Source organism: Phoxinus phoxinus, assembly GCF_949152265.1.
Source record: "Phoxinus phoxinus genome assembly, chromosome: 3".
NCBI classification, from domain to species: Eukaryota; Metazoa; Chordata; class Actinopteri; order Cypriniformes; family Leuciscidae; genus Phoxinus; species Phoxinus phoxinus.
Genome location: NC_136878.1, coordinates 40,303,986 through 40,327,112, shown reverse-complemented (window position 1 = coordinate 40,327,112; position 23,127 = coordinate 40,303,986). Strand labels below are relative to the sequence as shown.

At 38.2% G+C, this 23,127-nt stretch overlaps 1 protein-coding gene across 8 annotated transcripts in view; it reads right to left on the bottom strand.

Annotated features, from left to right (window-relative positions):
* Nucleotides 1-23,127, bottom strand: part of clip2 (CAP-GLY domain containing linker protein 2) — a 51,667-nt gene that overhangs the window by 16,978 nt on the left and 11,562 nt on the right. For all 8 annotated transcript variants that reach the window (XM_079606790.1, XM_079606783.1, XM_079606784.1 and 5 more), the window contains exons 3-5: nucleotides 18,810-19,324; nucleotides 3,996-4,120; nucleotides 949-1,162 (exon numbers count right to left, since the gene is read on the bottom strand). In XM_079606790.1, coding sequence (XP_079462916.1) covers nucleotides 949-1,162; nucleotides 3,996-4,120; nucleotides 18,810-19,324 — 854 coding nt within the window. The remainder of the gene's footprint in view (nucleotides 1-948; nucleotides 1,163-3,995; nucleotides 4,121-18,809; nucleotides 19,325-23,127) is intronic.

The window sequence follows — 23,127 nt, the reverse complement described above, 5'->3', positions numbered from 1 at the left end:
TGGCACAACATAATACCGGTTTTCACGTTCATACCGGTATAGCGCCCACCCCTATTCGAAACTTGGTAAATGTTTTGGCACTTGCTATGTAAACACACACACAAAAAACAATCATGGACATGATTGGAACAGGTTAAATGCTCCTGAAAAAAATAGTCACTTGTCAAAAATGACCGCATTGGAAATGAATGGGAGACGAATTTAATCTAGAGGAAACCTTTGGTTCTGCGGCCAAACAAAATTTTTTGAGATATCAGGCTCAAATTTTTGTTTCAATTTATGCCTTTGATTTTCTCACAGTTTTAGAGTAAAGTATGTTTTTTTTTTAAATAGTTTATTATTTAGAATATTTTTCATGACAATAAACGTTAAATTCTGTAACTAAGTTTTTAAAACTTTTTTCACTTCAGCAATAATCTGCCAAGTGCCGTCTTTGAAAAGAGATCAAACTTAAGTCTGTGCTCTCACTGTGAAGCTGCTTTGATACAATCTGTATTGTAAAAAAATCGCTATATAATTTAAAGGTGACCTGATAGGACCTCTTAAGCATTCAAGATTTATGACAGTTTAAGTTGGAAATTACATTTTCAGGTCTATGCTCAAAAAGTGAATAAATATAAAATGAAAGATATAAATATAGCGTAAATATAATTTAGTACCATAAAATCCTCTAAAAATACAAAAAATGTAATAAAAAACATTACCGAACAAAAATACAGTACATTAATTTCATTGAAATGCAAAAAATAATTTCTGTCTTTTTTGACTAACACGCGAGAGCACTAGAGGTTCTTATCAAGAAAAAAATGCATTATATTACCCCAGGACAAAAATAAAGTGATTGTGACATTATGACAGTGGCATCAGGAAGCAACGCTGCAAAATGTCAACATAAGACATTTGTGATTTGCACTGGCACTTTCTTCTTGGCGTTTTAAAGTGTCTTACCAGGCCAGTGCGGCTGGGTCGGCCCCCCACGCTGGAGGCCACAGAGCTGACAGAGCTGATGGACGAGCTGGAGGGGCTGTGAGCCAGAGACGACACACCCATGGCCATACGCTTGCTCTTCTTAGCTTTAGCTGGACTGGTGGATGGGAAGCCAATCCGAATCACCTTGTGGATCGGAGCAAAGAGGCCAAACTTGTGTGGGCACTGAAAATATCTAAGGAGAGACAGAGAGAATACAGATGTGAGGGAGGAAATGCAGTATATTCAAGGGTAGCATATAGAACATTAGAACATTAAAGTGTCATGTTTTAGCCTGCTCGTTCACACCTCTGAGTCGAAAAAGTCTCAAGAAATGGGCGTGTAAAGCTGTGGAAAAGTGGGAGAGTAGAAGGTGGGAAAAGGGGAAACAACAACCAATAAAACACAGCCCTGCAACACATTCATTATACTGGCACATGAATATTAAAATATGACCATGGAGAGAACCCCCTCACAAAAAACAGTTGAGGGCACCTTGATGCATTATAAAAAATATAACCTTATATGACAACAAACTCCTAAACGAGGGAGAAACGTGGAAGAACCGCTCCTATTTTTAAAATGTAGTATCTTTAAAATGATTGAATTATAATAAGAAGTATAATATTAATATAATTATATTTTAAAAAGCCAATTTAAAATAATAAATAAATCATTTTTAAAAAGAATTTTCAGTTTCAGTGCAGAATCTCCATTTCGGTGCATCCCTAGTTATTATAGTTAACTAAAACTAAAATCATTAAAAAAAAATGTTACTTGAAATAAAATAAACGTTAACTGGAATAAAATATAAAAATAAATGTAAACTTATTTTATTTTAGCTATTAGCCAAAGCAACATTCATTCAGCTTAATTTGATGTACTAAAATAACTTAATTTAAAAAAGTGTAAAGACGTTTAAAAAAGATAACACTGATAACAGTTCTTTTGAATTGTAATAATATTTCACAATATTACTGTATAATGAAATAAATGCAGCGTTTGTGAGTGGAAGAGACTTCTTTCAAGGCATAAAAAAAAAAATGTACTAACCCCAAACTTTTAAACGATGGTCTGTTTTAAATGACTGTTGTCTCATAGAAAATGTTTCTTATCATCTAAACTGAACAGGCAGATGTCCAGTCTGCGTCAAGCTATCATTTATAAAAACAAACTACATAATCTACTAAATCCAGCCTTGGGCCAAATGTCAACAATTAAAGAGTATCCATGAAGCTGTTTATTCCTGTTTGGCACTCAACCCTCCCCGTTCTTCAGTGAAAAGACAGCTGAGGTTTAACCTTGGCTCAGCATGTGAATCATTACATGTGCAGATCACCTGGCCTGTATTCTAATACTAAAAGTCAACATGAAACTGCACTAGCAACCCATTTTTCTTCAGTAATTATTTCCCTAAAAAAAAAATTTAGGATGGGAGTTTGTCCATGAGGAATTGTTTAGATTGTGAACAGAATGCAGAGCAAATGACTAGATGTTGAAAGATATTTGGGCGATCAAAATTAACACCTTAAAGCATTCAATAAATTTTTTCAGTTTAACACGTTAAAAATATTTAGCGCAATTATCACAGCATCAGTTTATTCCCATCATCCATTGGCTGCGCTATAGTATATGATCACGCTATCATTCATTCAACTGCTATTACACCATTCAAGCATGATAAGACACAAAAAATAACTTAAATCTGTACTGGCGTGCGGTCTGTAAATCTCCAGTCTGTGTGACAGACACACACAGGACTCATGCGCACAGAAAGCCACTTCAGACAGCGCACGGCTACATTGAGTTGTCTTTCACGCTTGAACGGGCGAAAACACAAAATTATGACAAATGCAAGCTTTGTCGAGTATCCTCGTAAGCAGTCTTAAATTAGTTAAATAAAGTCTTAGATGACCATGAAGAGTTGTGAGGTCATGGAATATGTGTCAGATCCACGTCATGTGCTTCAGATCTTAAAGTGACAGCAGCCTAACAAACCTGCTGCTGTGATGTGCCATTAGTGTAAATCAAACAACAAAAGACAAGAGAAAAATCAATCACTGCTCTTGACTAACTTTTGTAGCTTTAATGAGGAAAAAAAGTGTTTGATAACTTTATTGAATTTCTGAAATGTGTCCTACCTGTTAGATCAAATACTTAAAATATACTGTCTTTATGTTTGGGGGTGCACATAACTGGGTAACGCATAAATGCGTGGTAAAAATAAACGATGCGCAGCAGAAAACGTGGAGGGAAGCGTTTTTGAGTACCAATATTTTTAGCATTTTTGGGGACAGGGACACGTTTACTTACTAGAGTAGGATTTTTCTCAATCTCTGGTAAAATAGCAATCATGATGATAAGCGTGTTCATTAATTATTAGGGGTGCAACGGATCGCAGTTGATCCGGGATCCATACGGACCAGGCCCCACGGTTCAGCATGCATGTGATTCGCTGATTAACTGCTAAGTTTAACCATCAGAGTGAAAGTTTATCATTTGGACACGTTTTGTCTTGCCAATTTACACATTCAACCGATTTAAAAGCGGAAGAGGAGGTTGAAAATCAGGACTGGCGCACTGTTATCCGTGCACACAGCCTCAGACATCCCAAGTCTCCCGGAAGTTCCGGGAGTCTCCCGCATATTGATAGCGGCTTCCTGAGACCCGCAAATGAGTTAAAATCTCCCGGAATCTAGAGTGAGCGAGCAAAAGCGAGCATGCGTAGCGCGCGCACGGCAGAGAGAGGGAGTGAGAGAAAGACAGACATGCATATCTTGGATGACATCGGGGTGAGTAAATTATCAGGAAACATTTTTTTTTGAAAGTGAACTCATTCTTTAAGAAAATAAATAAGGTCCATTTGGATTTCATGCTGTAGGTCGCAGTACAACCAAGATATATTAACATACTAGATAGTCTACAAACCTATTTTAAAAAGGCATGAAACAATGAGACCTATTAGTGTTGGAAGGCCATTGAGGGTGCTGCTAAAGACAGGACATGTTAGTGGAAGACAAATGATGTACCTGGTTCCTGCTACAGCTCCATCGTTTTTCCCTAACGGCTCGTCCAGCTCCACTCCACACCACTCGCCCTTGGCAAAGTCAGTCTCCCCCACATAACGCACTACTCCTGTTTTAGTGCCGCCAACCTGAGAAGAGAGCAAAGGAGATTCAATGGTACATAGTGGCAACATTGACACATGGTTTAAGGTGATTACAGTTATTTAGTATAACAAAACAGGTTTGGAAATTTGGTCTCTTGAAACGCTCAACAGAAAAAGTTTTATATAAGAAATATTGATCAGTCAGAGTGTATTCTAATAGATTAGAAAGGTTAATTTAATTATATTTAATATACATCAATTACACACACACACACACCTTTAGGAGGTTGGGAATATGAGTTGGCATGTTACTCTTAAAATGTCCAAATATTTGTCTATCACAGCTAAATGTCTGCCTGTCAACTAAACTTAAAGTCTAGATAAGTAAGTCAACTAAACTTAAAGTAGATAGAAGTAGTCACACTGCATGTCAGCAGTGGAGAGTAGTAAACTCTGCCAGCTGGTGCTGAGATGTAACTGGGAATGACTGTTGTGCTGGTTGAACTGGCCTACATTCATCAACCCAGGACTGGGGGGAAAAGGAGGTCACAGACTATTCATTAGTGATGGCACCACTAAACATAAGAAAGCATATTGTATGCTTCAGTTACAAGGAAGTGTATGTCACACATTTTGTGTGCTTGAGAAGCATTCATTCATATTACTGTAAAAAATTATTTCTCTCTCTCATAAGTGTACACACGCAATCAAAGCGACTACACTGAAAGAGATGAGACCTGCTGTAAGAAAAGGCTCTGGTCACATTCATAGCTTTACTCCTAAATTATGCATAACATGACATACAGGAACATAAACTGAATTAGACTCTCAAAGCCTCATTGTTTCCTAGTCACAATCTGAGATTTACGAACGCTCTCCGTAATCAACCCCAGAACAAACGAACAAAAAACACATTGTTTTTGTAAAATTATTTCACTAATTTTGCTCATTATTACACATGACTGAGATTTACTAAGAGTGAGATTAACCGGGTTCACCCAAGTAATAGATACAGTTAAATTTAGATCAAAATTGCAGTATTTGCAATCCATTAATAAACTATTCTGGCCAAACAATGCACTAAAAATCTAGAAATCTCAAGAGCAACTGACCCACAAATAACAAAAATGTATACTGGCTTTAATCACTTTAATGTAATGCTGTTAACTAAAAAAAAATCAGATTTTTAATTTTAAAGAATGACTAATATTATCTATTTTAACCATCAAATAAACCCTCCACAAAACAATGTTTTGAATGCATCAGAAACGCATTTGCTTTGTGCAGCTATTCTGTATTCTGTAGATTATATATTATAGAAAAAATTCACATTTTATTAGTAGTGAGGTGGTGATGGCGCAATGGATAAGACACATGCCTTTGGTGTGAGAGACCCGGGTTCGAATCCACTGTGAGACACCAATGTGTCCCTGAGCAAGACACTTAACCCCTAGTTGCTTCAGAGGCGTGCGACCTCTGACATACATAGCAATTGTAAGTCGCTTTGGATAAAAGCGTCAGCTAAATGTAAATGTAGTAACATGTAACTTCACATCTTGACCTAAATTTATAATCATAAAGAAGAATTCAAATGGGCCTAGTACAGAACCTTGAGGCACGTTTCTTAAAAGGATTTCATACTGTTCCTTATCAACCAGTCTACCAAAATATTTTCCAGAGATGCTTAGTCATAAGACACAGCAAAATAGAACATGAGAAAGCAGCAAACCATCTATCCATCCAAATTCAAAATCCTAGCCAAAATGAATAGCAACAGATAAAACAAAGAATTAATGAAAGTCATACTTGGGGATCAAAAGCATGAAATGCTTTGTAACAAAACTAAACACATCTACAATCATTCCTCCCAGCCAAAGATAAAGAGCTTTTCTTGAGGGTCAGAGGCATTTATCCATTCCCAGAGAGAGTGATGGAAGAGATATGCAAAAAGTGGACCATAAATGCATAAACACATGCTTACACGTGTGCCCTACAGTTGTGTCTACTCTTACATTTTAATCTGTCTCTACTTAAACAAAATGAAAAGCCAAAGCAGTCAGCTTGCGGAAACCCTAGTCTCCGCTCAGACAGAATGCCCCATGTTCCACCCACAATCTGTTCACTGTCTGATGCATATTGCAGACTAGAATTGCAAGTGTAGAACGAAATTCAGCACTTCCAATATGATTGGCTGGCCTCTACACACCACTGGAAGTCAGTTTGTATGATTTCACCTGGAAACAAAAGTTCTTTACACGTTTTTAGCCATTTTAAAAGGTGATGTTTCTACAACTGTTTGCAGAGACTACTCGGCTATATCATTATTTGAGTGTTTCCTTTTCAAATTAATCCACCCCTAAAATGGCACATAAAAACAAAATGAACTATGGTTGGTTGCTTTACATTTTGGTCAGTCAGTCTCATCTTCTCTAAGTGGGCGGTTCAACAAGCTGGAGTGTGGATCAGTTGGATCACAATGTGTGCCAATTATCATAAGCCTAGTTCTGTAAAATTGTATTGAATGTGCACTTGTAGTGTACTTCAAATCTTAAAAGTAAATAAAAAAAACAGTACTTGCAAAATAATATAATAATGATGAAATAAAAGGCCACTTAAATGTACTTAAATAGAGCACACTATTATGAGACTATGGTCAGTACACTTTAAAAAACGTTTTACTCTAAAGTACATTTTAAATCATTGTTTTAATAATCTTTAGTTGTAATAATCTTTAGTTGTGCTTTAAAGTAGCTACATTTTTAACAAACTAAAACACTTGCAAAGTCCTGGTTATATTTTCAACTGTAGTGTTACTCAAAATTACATTAAAGTATAATTGCAACTTCATCATTGCAAATGTGTAATTCCAAATATATTTAAATACATGAAATGCAAGTCCAATAATGTATATTTTAGTTAATAATAAACACTTGTCAGTACAGTTGGTAGTAAACTTATTTCAAAGACAATAGAAGTTTTTTATGAAATGACATATAAAGTTATACTTAAGTCCTACTTAAGTGTCTCAAAACACTCTAGTTAAGCTAAGCTAATTTAACTTTAATATTTAATTTAACTTAATAGCCTAATTTAAAGGCTTTCCTGTAGCTCAAACAGTAGAGCGTTGGCGCTAGCAACGCCAAGGTCATGGGTTCGATTCCCAGGGAAAGCAAGAACTGACAAAATGTAAAAATGTGTACCTTGAATGCAATGTAAGTCGCTTTGGATAAAAGCGTCTGCCATATGCATAAATGTAAATGTAATATACGTGTCCAAAAATATTACATTCAAGTTTATTATTTCCGTAAAAAGTGTTAAAAGTATGCCAAAGTGTACTTCTTTTTCACAAGCGAAGCTAGCGGAATACTAGCCTAGAAATCTAGATGCACCCTAGCGGCAGCAACATTTATTTTGCAGCCAGGGTAGTCTAGCAACTCTCCGTTGGCTTGCGAGCTGGAAAAAACTAATTCTAGTCAGGCCAATCACATCGTGTATAGAGTCGGCGGGCGGGCTTAACATAATGACGACAGAGTTGCGACGAATCCCTGCTACTTGAAAACAAAGAATGGCGGCTGCTGCTGGCGAACAGCTGTAAATAAAATAGGCTTTGGCCGCGACTCTGGAGGACTTGGAGTTAAGCTTTTCTATGAGAATAGAACAAAGAACGGCACTTAAGTTATTCTTTAAAAAGAAAGATGTGTTCGGAGTTTTGCCGGACCGGATCTTTACCGCTCTGACTACGTTACGTCACCTTCTTCGTTGCTCTGGTTGGTTGTAGCGCTATCCTATTGCGTGCAGAGGGAATTTGAAAGACAATCGTTTATCCCGCCCCTCGGATTGAGCCATCCCAATGATGAGTTGCCAGACCTAACATCTTGATGTGGGTTTGGCTTGCCAGGCTAGCGGAATGCTATATTTCTTCTAAAATATGAAACAAGTGACAAATACATACATTTAAATCATTTGGTTTTGTGACAAAATTATTCTCTGAAAGTACTTAATAATGTAATCTGAACCAGAACAATAACATTTCTTAAGATTCCAATCCATGCCTACATGAGAGCCCCAAAAATGTGTCCACATAAGCATTTATTTATGTGAAAAGCTAAATTCCTTTTTTTCTCTCCAGCTGTCAAGTTTCTGGGACCTCACCATTCTTCTAAAACAAACAGATCAAGTGGCAATTAAAAAAAGTTTGTAAATTAAGTAGAGCTGTTTATGATTTCACAGGTTCATCAAGTGGTGTTTTGAGCACTGTGAGACATTCTGCTCCTGAGACATCTGCGGTTTGGCATTAGAAAGGAGAGCATCCGGAAGAGAATATATCCAGACAGACGCATCACATTCTCCCGCCAGTGAGCGAGTCTGTGTTTGTCCAACTGACGTGGCAGATGAGCCACAGTACGCTCAAGCGTGGATAAGGTGATAACACAAACATTCCTGAGGGAACGTTCCAGATGTGCAATATTTACTTTACCATGTCGTCTCACTGACGTCTCAAACCAAAACAGCAGCAATTTATGAGTGTAAAAACATATGTCAGATGCATGTTTGGCAAAAGCTTCTAAGTCACAATATGGCTTTGAGCAGCTATTCTCTAATAGACCTTCTGGGTGTGAGAAGAACTATAAATTCAGCAGAATACACAAGCACAGCACAGCACAGAGATGAGCGGTGAGGAGTGGAGAAAGCTGACTCAGACCGGCTCCTCTCTCAACTCACTCGCAACAATGCAGATCCACGATCAGTCAGCATAAGCCTTAACTTGGCAGTGGCTTGATCCACTTTACAGGTCTTTTGACGGACTGTCTGAACTGACTAAGACACATTCAGAAGTCTGCTCAATAACACCAGCGTGAAAAAACCCTCAACATCATGCTACAAATATAACACTGTATGACCGTCAATATACTACAGAAATAAAAATCTAATTTACCCAATTATTGTTATTTTTTTGGTCCAAAAAGGACATCTTCCAGGTCTTTACAAGAGTTTCAATAGCCAACTAATCTCAGAAAAGATGTAGGAGAGATAGCAAATTGATGGGAGTTTGAACTCTTTTCGTGCAAACGTTTTATTTTTAAGTTGCAAGCCAGTGCCAGCATTTTTTTTTTAATCATTCACAAAACTTTCATGGACCCCAAAATATTTTGTTGTATGAATATGTGACCATACATTATGTCAAAAGAAAGACCAGAGCATCTGCTTTATAAAAACACAAAATTATTCAAGCTATATTCAACACTTGAATGTAGACAAGTTTAATAATAGTAATAAAAGCATTGAGCATAAAGCTGAGAAAATAGCGTTTTTGTCAGTCTTCATTGTAAAAAAAATTCTGTTAAATATGCAGTATAAAATCGGCAGCTGTGGTTGCCAAAAATTTACCGTAAAAAAATATGATAGCAACATTTTAGGTTTTTCCACAAGCTGAGAAATTAAATACTAACACATAGAAGGTGCACTCACTGTGAAAAAAAACTTTGTCATTCACACAAACACTAAATACCATCATGGTAACACACAACAATAAAAAAAAATGCAATAAACATCAATAAGCGCTGTCTTATAAATTAAAGAAAATCTTGTCAATGTCGGGAAACGAGTTAATGTATTAACAGGCATAGCCATTTGCTAAAGGTGTAGTTTACTCACTTCCACTTTGTTATTCATCTAGTTATTTACCTATAGCTGCTAAAGAATCAGAAGTCTCGCACATTAGAAGAAAATAGTCTGGAATCACTTATTGGCAGAGGAAGTACTACATTTGCTGAACTTCGCAACCATTAAAAAAAATCTTTCTATATGATATGCGAGTTCTCCAGCCACCAGTTACACCTGGTAGTGTAATCCGTCTCTTTTGTCCACTTTCAAAAACTTCTGTCGTGGTTTCTTCGAGGGGAGGGTCTAAGGGGGGTAAATTAATTAGTTTTTTCAAATCTTTCGATCGATTGGACAAAATAAGCTTGCGCAACTTACATATATGAAAGCGGCTGGAGACGATGGAAAAACATACGGAGAGCATCAGCTTTTGTTTCTGCTCTGACAGCCGCAAGATCACGCCGAACTCTGTGAGTGTGTGTTAGAAATCAGGAACGGCGAGAGAACATTGTGCTTGGTAAGTCTTCAAACCAAACTTGGGTCTCCAGCTGACAAAGTTTAAAGGGGTCATGTTTAAAGGGGTCATTTATATTGTTGTCTGAGGTCTCCTTATGACGTTCGCTTGGTTTTTACATTAATTTTTTTTTAAATGACTAAGTAATAGGCAATTTTCTACCCTGGTTTTGAGCCTAGCTCCTAAACGCTCGTTTTTATGGGCGTGCCGCATTGAAGACTTAGAAGTAAACGCCCACTGGTATGATTGGGTTCCAATCCAAGGTTCCAAAAGCCAGCTATGTGCCCTGTGATGTTAAATTCAGTGTCTTTTTGACAAGCTACATCCTTCATAGTTGGACCCTTCTGTGACTGCTTAGACACATACACATAATCATTAGATATCAAACAATCTGTAACAATGCAATAGTATCAGATACATTTTTTTTTTTAAATAACTCCTATCACCCCTTTAAATCCCGTCTTGCTAGTGCGCTTCCCATAATGTTTATGCATTAGGTCAGTAGGCAGAGAGTAGATGGTCTTTTGTGCCTGTTTAAACACATTCAACCACATGATTATGAAAGCAATCCATTTTAATGCATTTTCGACTACCTCTGGAAGTGGTCTAAAGTGAACAAGCTCAAAAGACCCCGTTTACACCTGTATTTACTGTCATCATCCAATGTGATCCGATCAACCAAAACGCACCTTAATACCAGGAGTAATCAGGGCCATTGTGACATTTACATGCGAGCAAAAGGGTTTTTGAAAAGAAAATGTAGGGTGTGTACTTGGTTCAATTCACTGGTAGTTGACTGAAAAATCCAGCATACGTGACCAGAGATAACTTGTTTCACCAGAAGATTGAGTTTTCTAAATAGAGACATTTTGATTACATTACAACAAAAACAAAACAGCATGCATTGATAAATCGTTCACAAAAAGCTCTATAACATAAGATCTAGCTATAAAAGAAGGTAAGGTGAATTTTCATTACATATCAACCAGATAAAAATAAGTGCACACTAGTAAAATTAACCCTATTGCAGATCCAAAAATCTGTATAAGTGCAAATAAAAAGGATTATTTTTCCATTGTTTTTTACTGCTGAAAGTGGTGCATTTTGAGTCTAAAAAATTAGAAGGGTTTTAAGGAGGCTGAGATTACGAGGTGTAAGTGCTACAAGGCAATGTCAAGGTGGTCGATTGAGTCATGGCCCTAGGCTCTGGCTCACATATTGCTGATACATGAGCATTGTTTTTACACATGTGCATTTGTAAGTCTTTTGAGAGCAAACAATGGAAAAGCACTGACTTTGAGAGGTCCTTCATGCACTAAAGCACAGTCATGGTAATAAGATACCAGTTGCAGGGGGGGAGACAACAGAGGACTGACATCTTTCTAAAGCAGTTCAGTTCTATTGTACACTGGGATACTACTTAACAAATATGAGTGTGTTGAAATTATATTTAAAATCCAACAAGCTAAATATTTTTGTACACAATTCTACAGAACAATCCAGCAGGATTTGATGTTTGAGTTCAACAACACTAATATACTAGATTCAATTCATAATATGTTCTATAAACAGCATCTGTAGTGGATGTTTGATGGCTACGGTCAATACCTTCGACTTCGCTCAGCTCAACAAAAATGCAGTTACAGTAAATTAGCCCCAGTGGGACAGTTATAATTTATGTACAAATTTGAACTGAGATAAATCATTTTGTGAAATAACAGCAACAACAGTAGCAAGGCTGGATGCCAACAGCTATATCCACAAATGGCTTGAGCTGCCGTGATGCCTTTCTGATGCAGCATTGTTTGGAAGAAATACTCTTCAGCTCCCACTAAAGAGCATTTCACTTGGTACAAGCTGAAGAAGACCAGGCTGGTACTCGAGCTTAGACAATCAAGTGACTATTTTGTCCGAAATGCTGGTGTCAAGGTTCAGACAGGCAGGAAGTGGAAGGCAGACGATTGCGTCGACAATGCTATCGCCAATCTGAAGCACCAAGAGATTGTTGGAAGAACCCAGCAGGGAAGACAGGGTCTTGGCTGGGGTGAGGCACGCAATTTCTGGTCAAAAGCATCTATAAAGGAGCAGAAAAAGCTAGTGATTATATGGGTGGGGGGAAAATCGATTCTTAGATGCATCGCGATGTGGACGTGGACTATTCTGAATTGAATCAGAAATGTCAAAAATCGATTTTCTAAATGTTAATTGATAACGTAATGTTGATGGAACGCGAAAGGCGCCTGGACCGTGTGTGGCGTGCAGATCTTAAAATCGTGGCGTGCAGATCTTGAGCAAGTAATTCAACCGGCACCCTCTGCGTTAAAATCTATTGTAACTTTGGCTTTATGAAGTTGAAGGGAAAAAGGACCTGGATAAGAGCCACACGTTATGCAAGTAGGGCTCCAGACTGCGACCAAATGGGCGAAAAGAGGTCGCATTGGTGTGACCACCAAGTTGTCCAATTGATAAGAGCTGCAACTTCTGTTACATACGAGAAACATCAAATGGCAAACGAAACGAAAGTGAAATGAAACTGCGCTATTCGTTTGAGCTGTGATCCGCGGAACGTTTAGCGCGAGCTCAGAACAGGTTTCCTCGTGGGCCGATCTCAATCATCTAACACACTGTTATTAGCTACACAGCGTTGGGAGAGCCAGTGAGAAAGTGTTTTAATTCACCACAGAATTAATAATATTGAAGCGAGATCTAATTGGAAGCATTCAAATTCGGCGCAGAATTCTGTTATAAACCACACATCAGATCAAACAGCACTGACGTGGAAACCAGGACAACCTTAAAAGCTTTCACCCAATTTGGAAAAGGCAAAGCGAATTACAAACTCTATCGCAACATTTATTTCCAAATCACTTCCATTTGATCAATTAATAAAATATATTGGAAGTAAATTCATTATGGATCACTACAAATACTTTTTTTTTAAAGCAGGCTACCAAGTAGTCACACAGTGAGAAAAAAAAATCTAATTTGTATAGAAAAAAAAGATGCATCGATAATCGTTATCATCGCAGCCCTCTGAATCGATTCGTAATCGAATCGAATCATGAGGGAAATTCATGAGATTCCCATCACTAAGTGATTATAGAAGTGACAAGATTGGAAGAGGAAAGACTTCTTGTGAAATCTGACAAGATTTAGGTCTACAAGGCCAGGGGACAAAGTGGGCCGACATCCTGCCAAAAACAGTCAGTTGGAGCGACCTTTGGAGAATTCCCCAAGACAGGTTAAGTTTCATTATTCAAGCCACTTATGACACACTTCCTAGCCTAGTCAACTTGGCACGGTGGTTTGGGGCTGAAGAAATCTGTGGCCTGTGCGAATGTGGCTCAGGGAACCCTCCATCACAGTCTGTGTGGGTGCAAAACTGCTTTGGCTCAGGGCCGCTAAAGGTGGCATTTGTAAGAGCAGGACAGGTAGTGCAGAAATGCACAACTAAGAACAAAGCATCAATCATGGCCAGTGGCAGGGACTGGGCATTACGAGCAGACCTGGACAGACGGGTGCAGTTCCCCGCTTCTATCACGCAAAGCTCATTAGACCGGACCTTGTGTTGTGGTCAGAGATGAGAAAGTGGGTGGTGCTAGTGGAACTGACACTGCCCTGGGAGGAAGCAGTACAGGAGGCATACGAGCAGAAAAAGTCAGGGTACGCCGACCTGGTAGTGGAATGCCAGGGAAAGGGATGGAGAGCAACAAGTGGAGATAGGCTGCCGTGGCTTTGTTCACCAGTCAACCAGCCGTTTCATGAGGGACAACGGCATCAGCTCTGGCAGGTCATGAAGGCCATAAAAGATCTTGCCGAAGAGACGGAGAAAGGAAGCTTTTGGCTATGGCTGAGGAGGAACGACAAGAGCTGAGGTGCTGAGAAGCCTCAAGGCATAAGGATCTGAGATCCAAGTCCGGCTCCAGGGAGACGTCCCAGTCCACTGCCCCAACACCCTGAGATGTTCTGGGACTAAAGGGGTGAAACATCGGTAAAGGGTGGCTCCCAGCTGATGACCCTGTGGCTAGCAATTTGGTGCATCGGGCAGTAATGCCCAGCAGGTTTACCATCAACCTGTTTCTAATCACACAATAAACATTGAAATCAAATTTAAATCTGCCTCTGGGAAATAAAAGTACGAAACTGATGTGTGTCTGTGACTCTGTTTCTAAGTGGGGATCCTCCCTGATGTGTTCATCACTGAACAAACCAATCAGGTGTCAGTCGGGATTGAAGCAGGCAGACAGATAGATAGCTAAGATCAATGGCTGATGGTTTATGGAGCAGTAATCCCATCTGATTAAGAATATTGACTGCATGAAAAGCTTTAGGACTACGCTATACTAAATGGAAAGCAATTTGACCCCTAGCCAATCAACTGTATACTCAAGCAGACAGCTATTGGGCAGCATCTGTTACCTAACATGAGGAATTTAACACAAGGGAAGCCACGTATTAGACGTTCACAGCCAGATATGAACAATAGTTTGCTTTATACATGACTATTAGGGACAGGCAAATCTGAAATCTTGATAATAGCATACTAAAATGCACCCCCAAGAAAATAAAAATGGTTAAAAAATTGGACTGTAGCTCTGTTCGCAAAAGTTTGTACAGAAAACACATCACCAGGATGGAGCATTTCAACAGCCACAGCAGTCCAGTTTTCAGTCTCATTGTACCCTATACAATTATAATATATATATTATATATATAACTGTAATATCAATTCAAATACTTTTTTTTAAAGGTTTTCCCCAACAAAAAGTAGGCCATTTTTTCAGATTCATCATAAACTGTAAGAGCATGCAAGTCATTTACAGGCTTCAACATCCATGTCAGTAGTTTCATGAGGCTGGATCGAACAAAGATTTGCAAGATAGACAACAAAAATGCAACCCACACAGGAAACAAGATTAATCCTATGGCAGTACATTATGCATCAGCAGATTCAGCACACAATTTGAACTTTTACACATTAAAACTCACTGGATTGAAAAGAGTCAGTGGACCAGTGGAAGGCAGGGCACTTCTGAAAACAGATGCGGAGATTACAGAGTTGGATTTGACTCATTTAAAAAATTTAATTTGAATTTATTGTAAAAATTGTATTACTTTCAATTATTATTGTACTTTTATTTTATGCGTCTTTCGGATGAGATGTTAAACCGAGGTCCTGACTCTCTGTGGTCATTAAAAATCCTACGATGTCCTTCGAAAAAGAGTAGGGGTGTAACCCCGGCATCCTGGCCAAAATATGCCCAGTGGCCTCTGTCCATCATGGCTTCCTAATCATCCCCATATACTGATTGGCTTCATCACTGTCTCCTCTCAACCAGTAAGCTGGTGTGTGGTGAGCGTTCTGGCGCAATATGGCTGCCGTCACATCATCCAAGTGGATGCTGCACATTGGTGGTGGTTGAGGAGATTATTATTTATTTTCATTCATGTATCCTTATACAGCTTTCTAGGGGAATAGGGCTGGAGCCTATCCCAGTTTCTTATTGTACTTTACACATTGGTTTTCTTTTGGTCATGTTTTTTTTTTTTTTTTTTTTTTGTACACATAAATTGCATTGTTTTGACAAAGTCCTTAACTATGAATGCTAAGTATTCCTTTAATTTAGTATTCACAGAATTTGTTTTTGGTGTATGTACTAAATGAATGCTAGTGTCTTAGATTCTGTGCTTCTTTTCCTTTCCCTATTTAATTACATGTAGAATACACCTACAGCCTATTCATAGCATAAGATAGTCAGTCTTTTGTTTTAAGTGTGCAGTCACTTTGTGTGTTACAAGCCAAATTAAACAAAAAGGTTTGTAAAGCCACAAAGCACAGTCACTCCAAAGGCCGATATTCTTTATATAAGTACACAACAGGACATGACGAGTGAAGGGAAGACAGAACCGAGTGGGAGTGGCTCCATGTTCTACACTATCCTGCAATTTTTGCAACAAGCTTCATGTTTGGAGCCCTGATTTATGCTTTATTTTAAACTTGAAAGTACAATGTTTACATTTGGCGTTTTATTTGGCAATATTTTATTTTGGGACTGTAATCATTTGTTTTTGAAAAGTGTTTTATTTTTCATTCATATTTTATATTTCTACATTCTTAATCAAACATTTGCCCAGAAATTCTAAATAAAGGAAGACAAATAATCACATATGAATGAGTACTTTTTTGATACTTTAAAATGTAGAAAATAAATAGTCCTTTCCATGTGGTCAATATATATAAACTATTAATTGGTTGAATTACTAAGTACTATATCGGGATATATATCGTTATCGGGATATGAGATGACTTATATCGTGATATGAGATTTTGGTCATATCACCCAGCCCTAGTATGCACTGCTTCTGAACTCCCTGAAACGCCTCGATTGTAGTCTTGAGTTGTCTTCTGGGAACTTACCGGTACACGTCACAATATTTCTCATTTAAATAATTCCCACCCCTAGGCATGTATAAGCAAAAAAGGGACAATGCATGGTTGAGTTTTGTTAGTGGTGTGTTGAAACTCGCGGTTATGGTAAGCAGAATAACATTTCCAAAAAAACGCTAGAATCGGTTGACCAATCACAACACACTGGTCCAGCTGACCAGTCAGAGAGAGCACATTGCACTTTTCAGAATTAGGGGCTTCATAGAGACAAAAACTGACACTGTTAAAATGTAAAATATGTGAACAATAATGTGTTTTTTGAACATTCAAGCATGAACACCTATTTTAGTAGACCACAAAAACAAAATAAAGACATAAAAAAGGGCTTTATAGGTCCCTTTTAATCAAGAGACATTTAGCCAGAGTGCCGTTTTCCTGAACATGGCTGTGGTTGCAAATATAGAACAGTTCAATAAATAAGTTAATATCAAGAAAGTCATTTAGCATTTTGATTTTTCCCTTCCTCGCAGAAGGCAAAATGACACCACTCTGCTTCACTCACATACTCTGGAACACTGCTAAGATGAGTGATAAAATGTTATGATGAGTGATAAAATGTTATCAGAGATGAACAACATCAGACATTTAGACAGAGCACTTAGACCCTCTACTCTTCCCTTTCATGGGAAGTCAGTTTTACTTAGCGGCCATATTTGCCACGCCTTCGGGCAGCTATTTCGGGTACGCTGCCAAACTCATATTTAAGTAACATACTTTAAATCGGAAACTAAATCTGTCATTAACAGTCCCATAAATGTTGTTTCTTGCACTCAAATATTTCAGGTTGGTCCAGCCAATGCGCATGAGCAGTTCCAAGCAAAAACCAAGACGGTTCAAAAGTACAATGCAAAATATGGCAGAATAAGCCCACCTTCTAAATTAAAGAGTCAATCATCAAATGGTAAAGTCATTGTGTCACTACTGCTGACATTAGATGCACCGGTGTGCGCTTAGGACTGCACATGAGCCTAAAGGCCCTTTTCCGAATGGAGCTAGTTTTCAAACTGAACACGAAACGATTGATTGCCTTCAGCTAATTCACGCCAGCATGATAGGTGCTTTTTTTTCCTTATACATGCATTGGATTTACAATTTGGCTTTAACATCTGCACAACATACAACAGTAAATTAAGATGAATAAAGTTTGGTACTACACAGAAACAGTCATCGAGTGCAATCTAAAGTGGATTTTGATTAAATAATGGGCAGACGTGCATTTGTAGTATTTTATAATAAACTGAACGCTACACCTGATTAGCATTTCTCATTCTTTATTGTAAAAAAAAAAATACCCAGACCCGCATGAAAAACACAGAGAACATATATCATCGTAATCATGCATTTATTTGGCTTCATATTTCATCTGTAAAAAAAATTCTCTCAGTTGTTTATGTGCAGAGCCGCGCTGAATTGACAGCTCTAGAGCGAATGAGCTCTCTAATAGGGATATATTTTTTCGATTCAAGAGCGTCATCGCGATGTACATTCACACTGTTTAATCATGCTCAGTGTGAAAGGGCCTTAAGAAACAACATTTATGGGACAGTTCATGTAATTGTGCTGATTTGAAACATGTTATTTAAATGAAAGCGTGGCAAGCTATTTTTCAGATTTCAGAATTTCCCCATTCAAGTAGATGGGACTTGGTCTTGGATGCACGAAATAGCTCCCCGGAGGCGTTGCAAATATGGCAGCCAACTGCCGAGTGAACTGACTTTACCTAAAATGGATTTTGGTGCGGGCATTGGCGCAGTATCTGCAGTGATGTGATGACTTTACCAATTGGTGATAGGTTCTGTGCGATCACAATTGCGATATCTCAGCAAAATTGTGCAGGCATTGTCAATAGTTAAGCGATGTTTGAAGCACAGCTCACCCAACACAGAAGTCACTTTCAAACTGCTTTCTGGTCATCACGGCAAATTCACCTGACCGACTTAAACAGAAGCAAAAATCTGCTTGTGGAACTTTTTTGCCCTCGCGCAAAACCCCAGAGCGCACGGATTCCAATTGAAATGACTGAATTTCGCCAGCAACTTTTGACCACGTAATGGTAAATATGGCTGAACCTTCATTCCACCATACTGCGTGTTGCATTTTCTCCTATTCATAGAAATTAGTGATCTGTCTTGGTTTATATAGACTACTCAATGACAAAATTCAACACTCACCAGCACTCGATCTCCGACCTTAAGGTCCTTCTCTCCCCCTTTCTTCACAGATCCACTGTCAGACATGTTGGATCCTGACTCATTGCCAGTTTTGACTGAGCTGTTGAGCATGCCTTCTCTGAGCGGCATGACCACACGCTGACCGGATGCTCCCGCACCACCCTGCAGTTGTGTGTTCTGCTGCTCGTCACCCCCATCCCCGGCGGGTTGCCGCATGAGCTTGGAAGGCCTGGTGAAGATGCCCTGCAAAGCCTGGCACTCAAAGTAACGCACTCCATTGACAGAGCCGTCATTTTTTCCAACCAGGTCATTCAGGACCACTCCAGCCCACTGTCCCGGAGAAAACTGGGTCTCTCCAAGATAGGCGATGACTCCTAGCTTGACTCCATTCACCCAGACACGTTCACCGACCACAAAGTCCCCGGCCACCTCGTCACCCACCTCAGAGGCTTTGGAGCTGGACTTGTCTGAGGCGTTGCTGCTGGGGGTGGGAGTCATCTGCTTGTAGGGGCAACCTGTGGATAAACAGCAGAAAAAGAAGGAATATTCCACGGTCAATAAAACAAAGCTTCAATCAACATAATCAGTGGCACACTGTCAGTTGCCAAAGAACTGCCTCTGAGGTTTTTTTTTTAAACAAATTACATTTTTGTGTACAATAATGGACTTACACTGGAGGTCTATGGAGAGTGACATTCTGGAGGGTTCTGTGTTGCTCAAACTTTTTCAAGTATTTTTATTCTTTCTACTACAAAAAAAGTGGGTCTCAAAATAACTGTTTTCTTTATTCAAATATTTCAAAATGTATTTTATTCCTGTGACTGCAAAGCTGAATTTTCTTAATCATTACTCGATCCTTCAGAAAAAAAATATGCTGATTTGGTGCTTAAGAAACTATTATTATTATTATCAATGTTGAAAAGTTTCATTCACAGTTTCACATTCTTTCAGGGAAAGAATGTGAATTTTAAACAGTAATGTATATGAATAACAATTAGTGCTGTGGTTCAATAAAAGTAAAACACTGGGGTTCAATAAAAGTACCATGGTATTAACATTTGTACCATAATACTGTTAAAGTCCCTGTAAAGTCAAAATTAAGTATGTGTTCCGAGTTTGTCATATCACAGAAAAATGTGTTATTAGCCACCCAGCCAAATTTGAATGATCAAAAAAGCCGGCAAGTACATAAAATAAGCTATCAAAATCTTGAAAAAATTAGCAGTGGTCTCTGCTCTCAAACGCTGGGGGCGTGTCCGCCGGCTGCGCTGAAACCTGTCTGATTGACATCCAACTTCTCGAGTGACTTTATGCATGAAAGACTCGGTCTCTTTTGTGGTCGGAAGGGACTGCTTTGTGAACGGATAGTAGTTTAAATTACTTGGCTAAGGAATCATATTGATCATATAAATAAACAAACAAAAAAAATCACGTTAGAGGGTTGCAGAATTTAGTACTTGGGTGGTTGACGTGAACTCAAATCCAAAGTGGGAAAATTTTTTTTCCTAAAATGCATGTCAAATGTCTTATAATTATATTGCTTAATATGTGAATAACTCAAAACTGAATGTGTCCCTTTCTAATTCCTTATTAATTTAGCATTTTATTAACTTTTTTGTGTGGTAGTCCCAAAAATTGTCCACCGGTGTGACAACATTTTTTATGTTAATATTCAATTCAGAGATTGTGTGACAGATAATACAAATATGCACAATCCTAATCAATTTGTCCTAATTACATTCCCACATCAAAAGTAACCAATAAAAATTCACAATCATGTTATTATCCCACTATAAAATGTACACATAGGGACTTCACCCAAACGTCTGGATTATATTCATTATCATTTGTATAAAACCTAATGAAGTTTCATTCCATCCTTATATGTGCACAGTGATGATATTATTATTATACTATTCAACACCTTTTACATAAATTTGTGCATTTAAATGCCTTTTCCACTTATAATTCAGTTTGTCACACCACAGGACATTTCGTCACACCATTGGACAACAAAAAGTACCAGTATGCCCTTGTTTTGTACAAAGTCACATTTATTATTTCTTGTTCAGATAATTAAAACAATTCATTAAAACAAAGGTACAACTTCAAGTTCAAATGTGTTTTGTACAATAAAGTCAGAAGAAAGAAGAAGAAACCAACATTCCCATAAAAAAGACCTGGGAGCTATCGTAACATTTAGCAACATAACATTAACATGTAAACAAAATTCACCTGGCTTATTACTTGTTCAAATTTATTTTAAAATTCACTAAAATAAAAAGGTAAGCTTTAAGTTATAGGGCCACCTTGTCACATTTCATAACCATAAATGGAATTGATCAGAATAAAACAGCAAAACATCACGTGGTTCATAAAAATAATTCATACAGAATAAAACAGCAAAACATCCTGTGGTTCATAAAAATAATTCATACAGAGTACACTGTGAAATACAAAAAAGAAAAAAAGTAGTGTTTTAGAGTTTAAGGACTCATCCTCCTTTCACACCTCATTGAACAGCAGCCAGTCATATTTGGTGAGTTGGGCTGCACGCTGGTGGGGCTCTGGCTCAGAGATGACACTGACAAGTTGGTCCTTGCTGTACATAATGCAGTCTCGCCTAGCAGGCCACTTGAATGTGTTTTTCCTGCCAATTTGCACCATGCAATTGACCTCAATGTGCTCAGCATTTAGTTGTGTGATCTGACCAACAAATGGCTTCTTGTCATAGCGGACAATGACGAATTTCCCTACAGTGTACTTGTCGTCAGACTTTTCCTCCTCTTCCTCTCCACTACTGGGACTCTCAGGCTGGGTCTCTTGGACTTCACAGGCAAGCCTCATCTTGCTTGGAGAGAAGCAGTTACACATCTCTGGGTAGCGGCAGAAACAGCTTAGAGCCCTATAGAAGATCTCTCCAGCAGAGAAGGAAAGTATTTGGTGTGTGTTTAAGATGCCAGGTACTTTCGGGACAGAAGGTGGCAACATCTCGTTGAACACCTGGATATCTGCCTCATCGATCCATTTGAATTTTATGTTTGGGACCTCTTTTCGGGCTAGGAACTCATAGAGGTCCTTAGGGCTTTGTATGTCTTGCCCCCCATGGACATGGTTATCTGCCATGCGTTTCATAACCCATAACATTTCTATTCATATCGCATTAAAATGTACGATCTCAAGAGTTTAAAACAGCTAACTGAGCTAGCAATGACTCTCCTCTTCCTGATTCGCGTCAGCTATGACATCAGCATGATATGATTAGTTTCTAAAGCTGTCAATCATCTCACGTGAACCAACCAGACCATAAGGCTGTTCTACACATCTCTTCATCTGATTCAAGAAGCTAATAAATGCAGGATTCAAATATATCTGGTTTGTTCGTGATTTCTGTCTGATTTTGGTTATTTTATAGGAACAAAGAATGTTTACATCCACTGGTGTGACAGTCATGTCCACCAGTGTGACACTGATTTCATGTCACACTACAGGACAGTGCTGTCACACCAGTGGACATTTTCAAGATTAAGGCCAGTTTGCGGCCTAACTGTATGAGACACAGTCTTCAATCCTGACTAACAGTGTTAAGATTTACATTATTTTCAATAGTCAATAAATATAAATTGCTGAAAATTTTCAGATCAATACTTAGATTATGTCACACCAAAGGACAGCGTAATGGATCCCATTTCCAACAGTGCATGGAAATAGCAATATTATGAAAATATTTTAAACAGAACTCACCTTCTGGGCAGTCCATGTACTCCAGTGAGGTCTACTATGCTTCCTGGATGAAGAAGGGCCCTTCTCAGTAATAAGGTGCCAAAATTAATGCCCGTTTTATATCTACAGAATGGCGTCACACCAGGTGGACACCACTTTTGCGGACAAAATGTAATGTGTCACAATTATTCTAAATGGGGACCTTATGACTTATAACCTTTAGTTTCATTAAGTTAACACCTCTATAACATCTATTCAAGTATTTTAATGTATTTAGACTTATTTTTCATTTAATTACAGTAATTTTAAGATAAGCAAAGCTACCCCGGACAGTCACACCAGAGGACAAATGTCATGTTTAAAACTAAATATTTACATATTTTAATTATAATACTCATTAATTACAGATGTATTAGTTCTAGAAGATTAAACTGTATATAACAACAGACATTTTAATGAAATATTATACATTTTTATTAATATTTGTCACCATGGACGCAAAAATGTAGCGTCACGTCAACCACCCATTTACTGTGGACTACCTACTATAATTATAACATAAGCACACAAGGCAGCCTACCCTCATTGGTGGGCA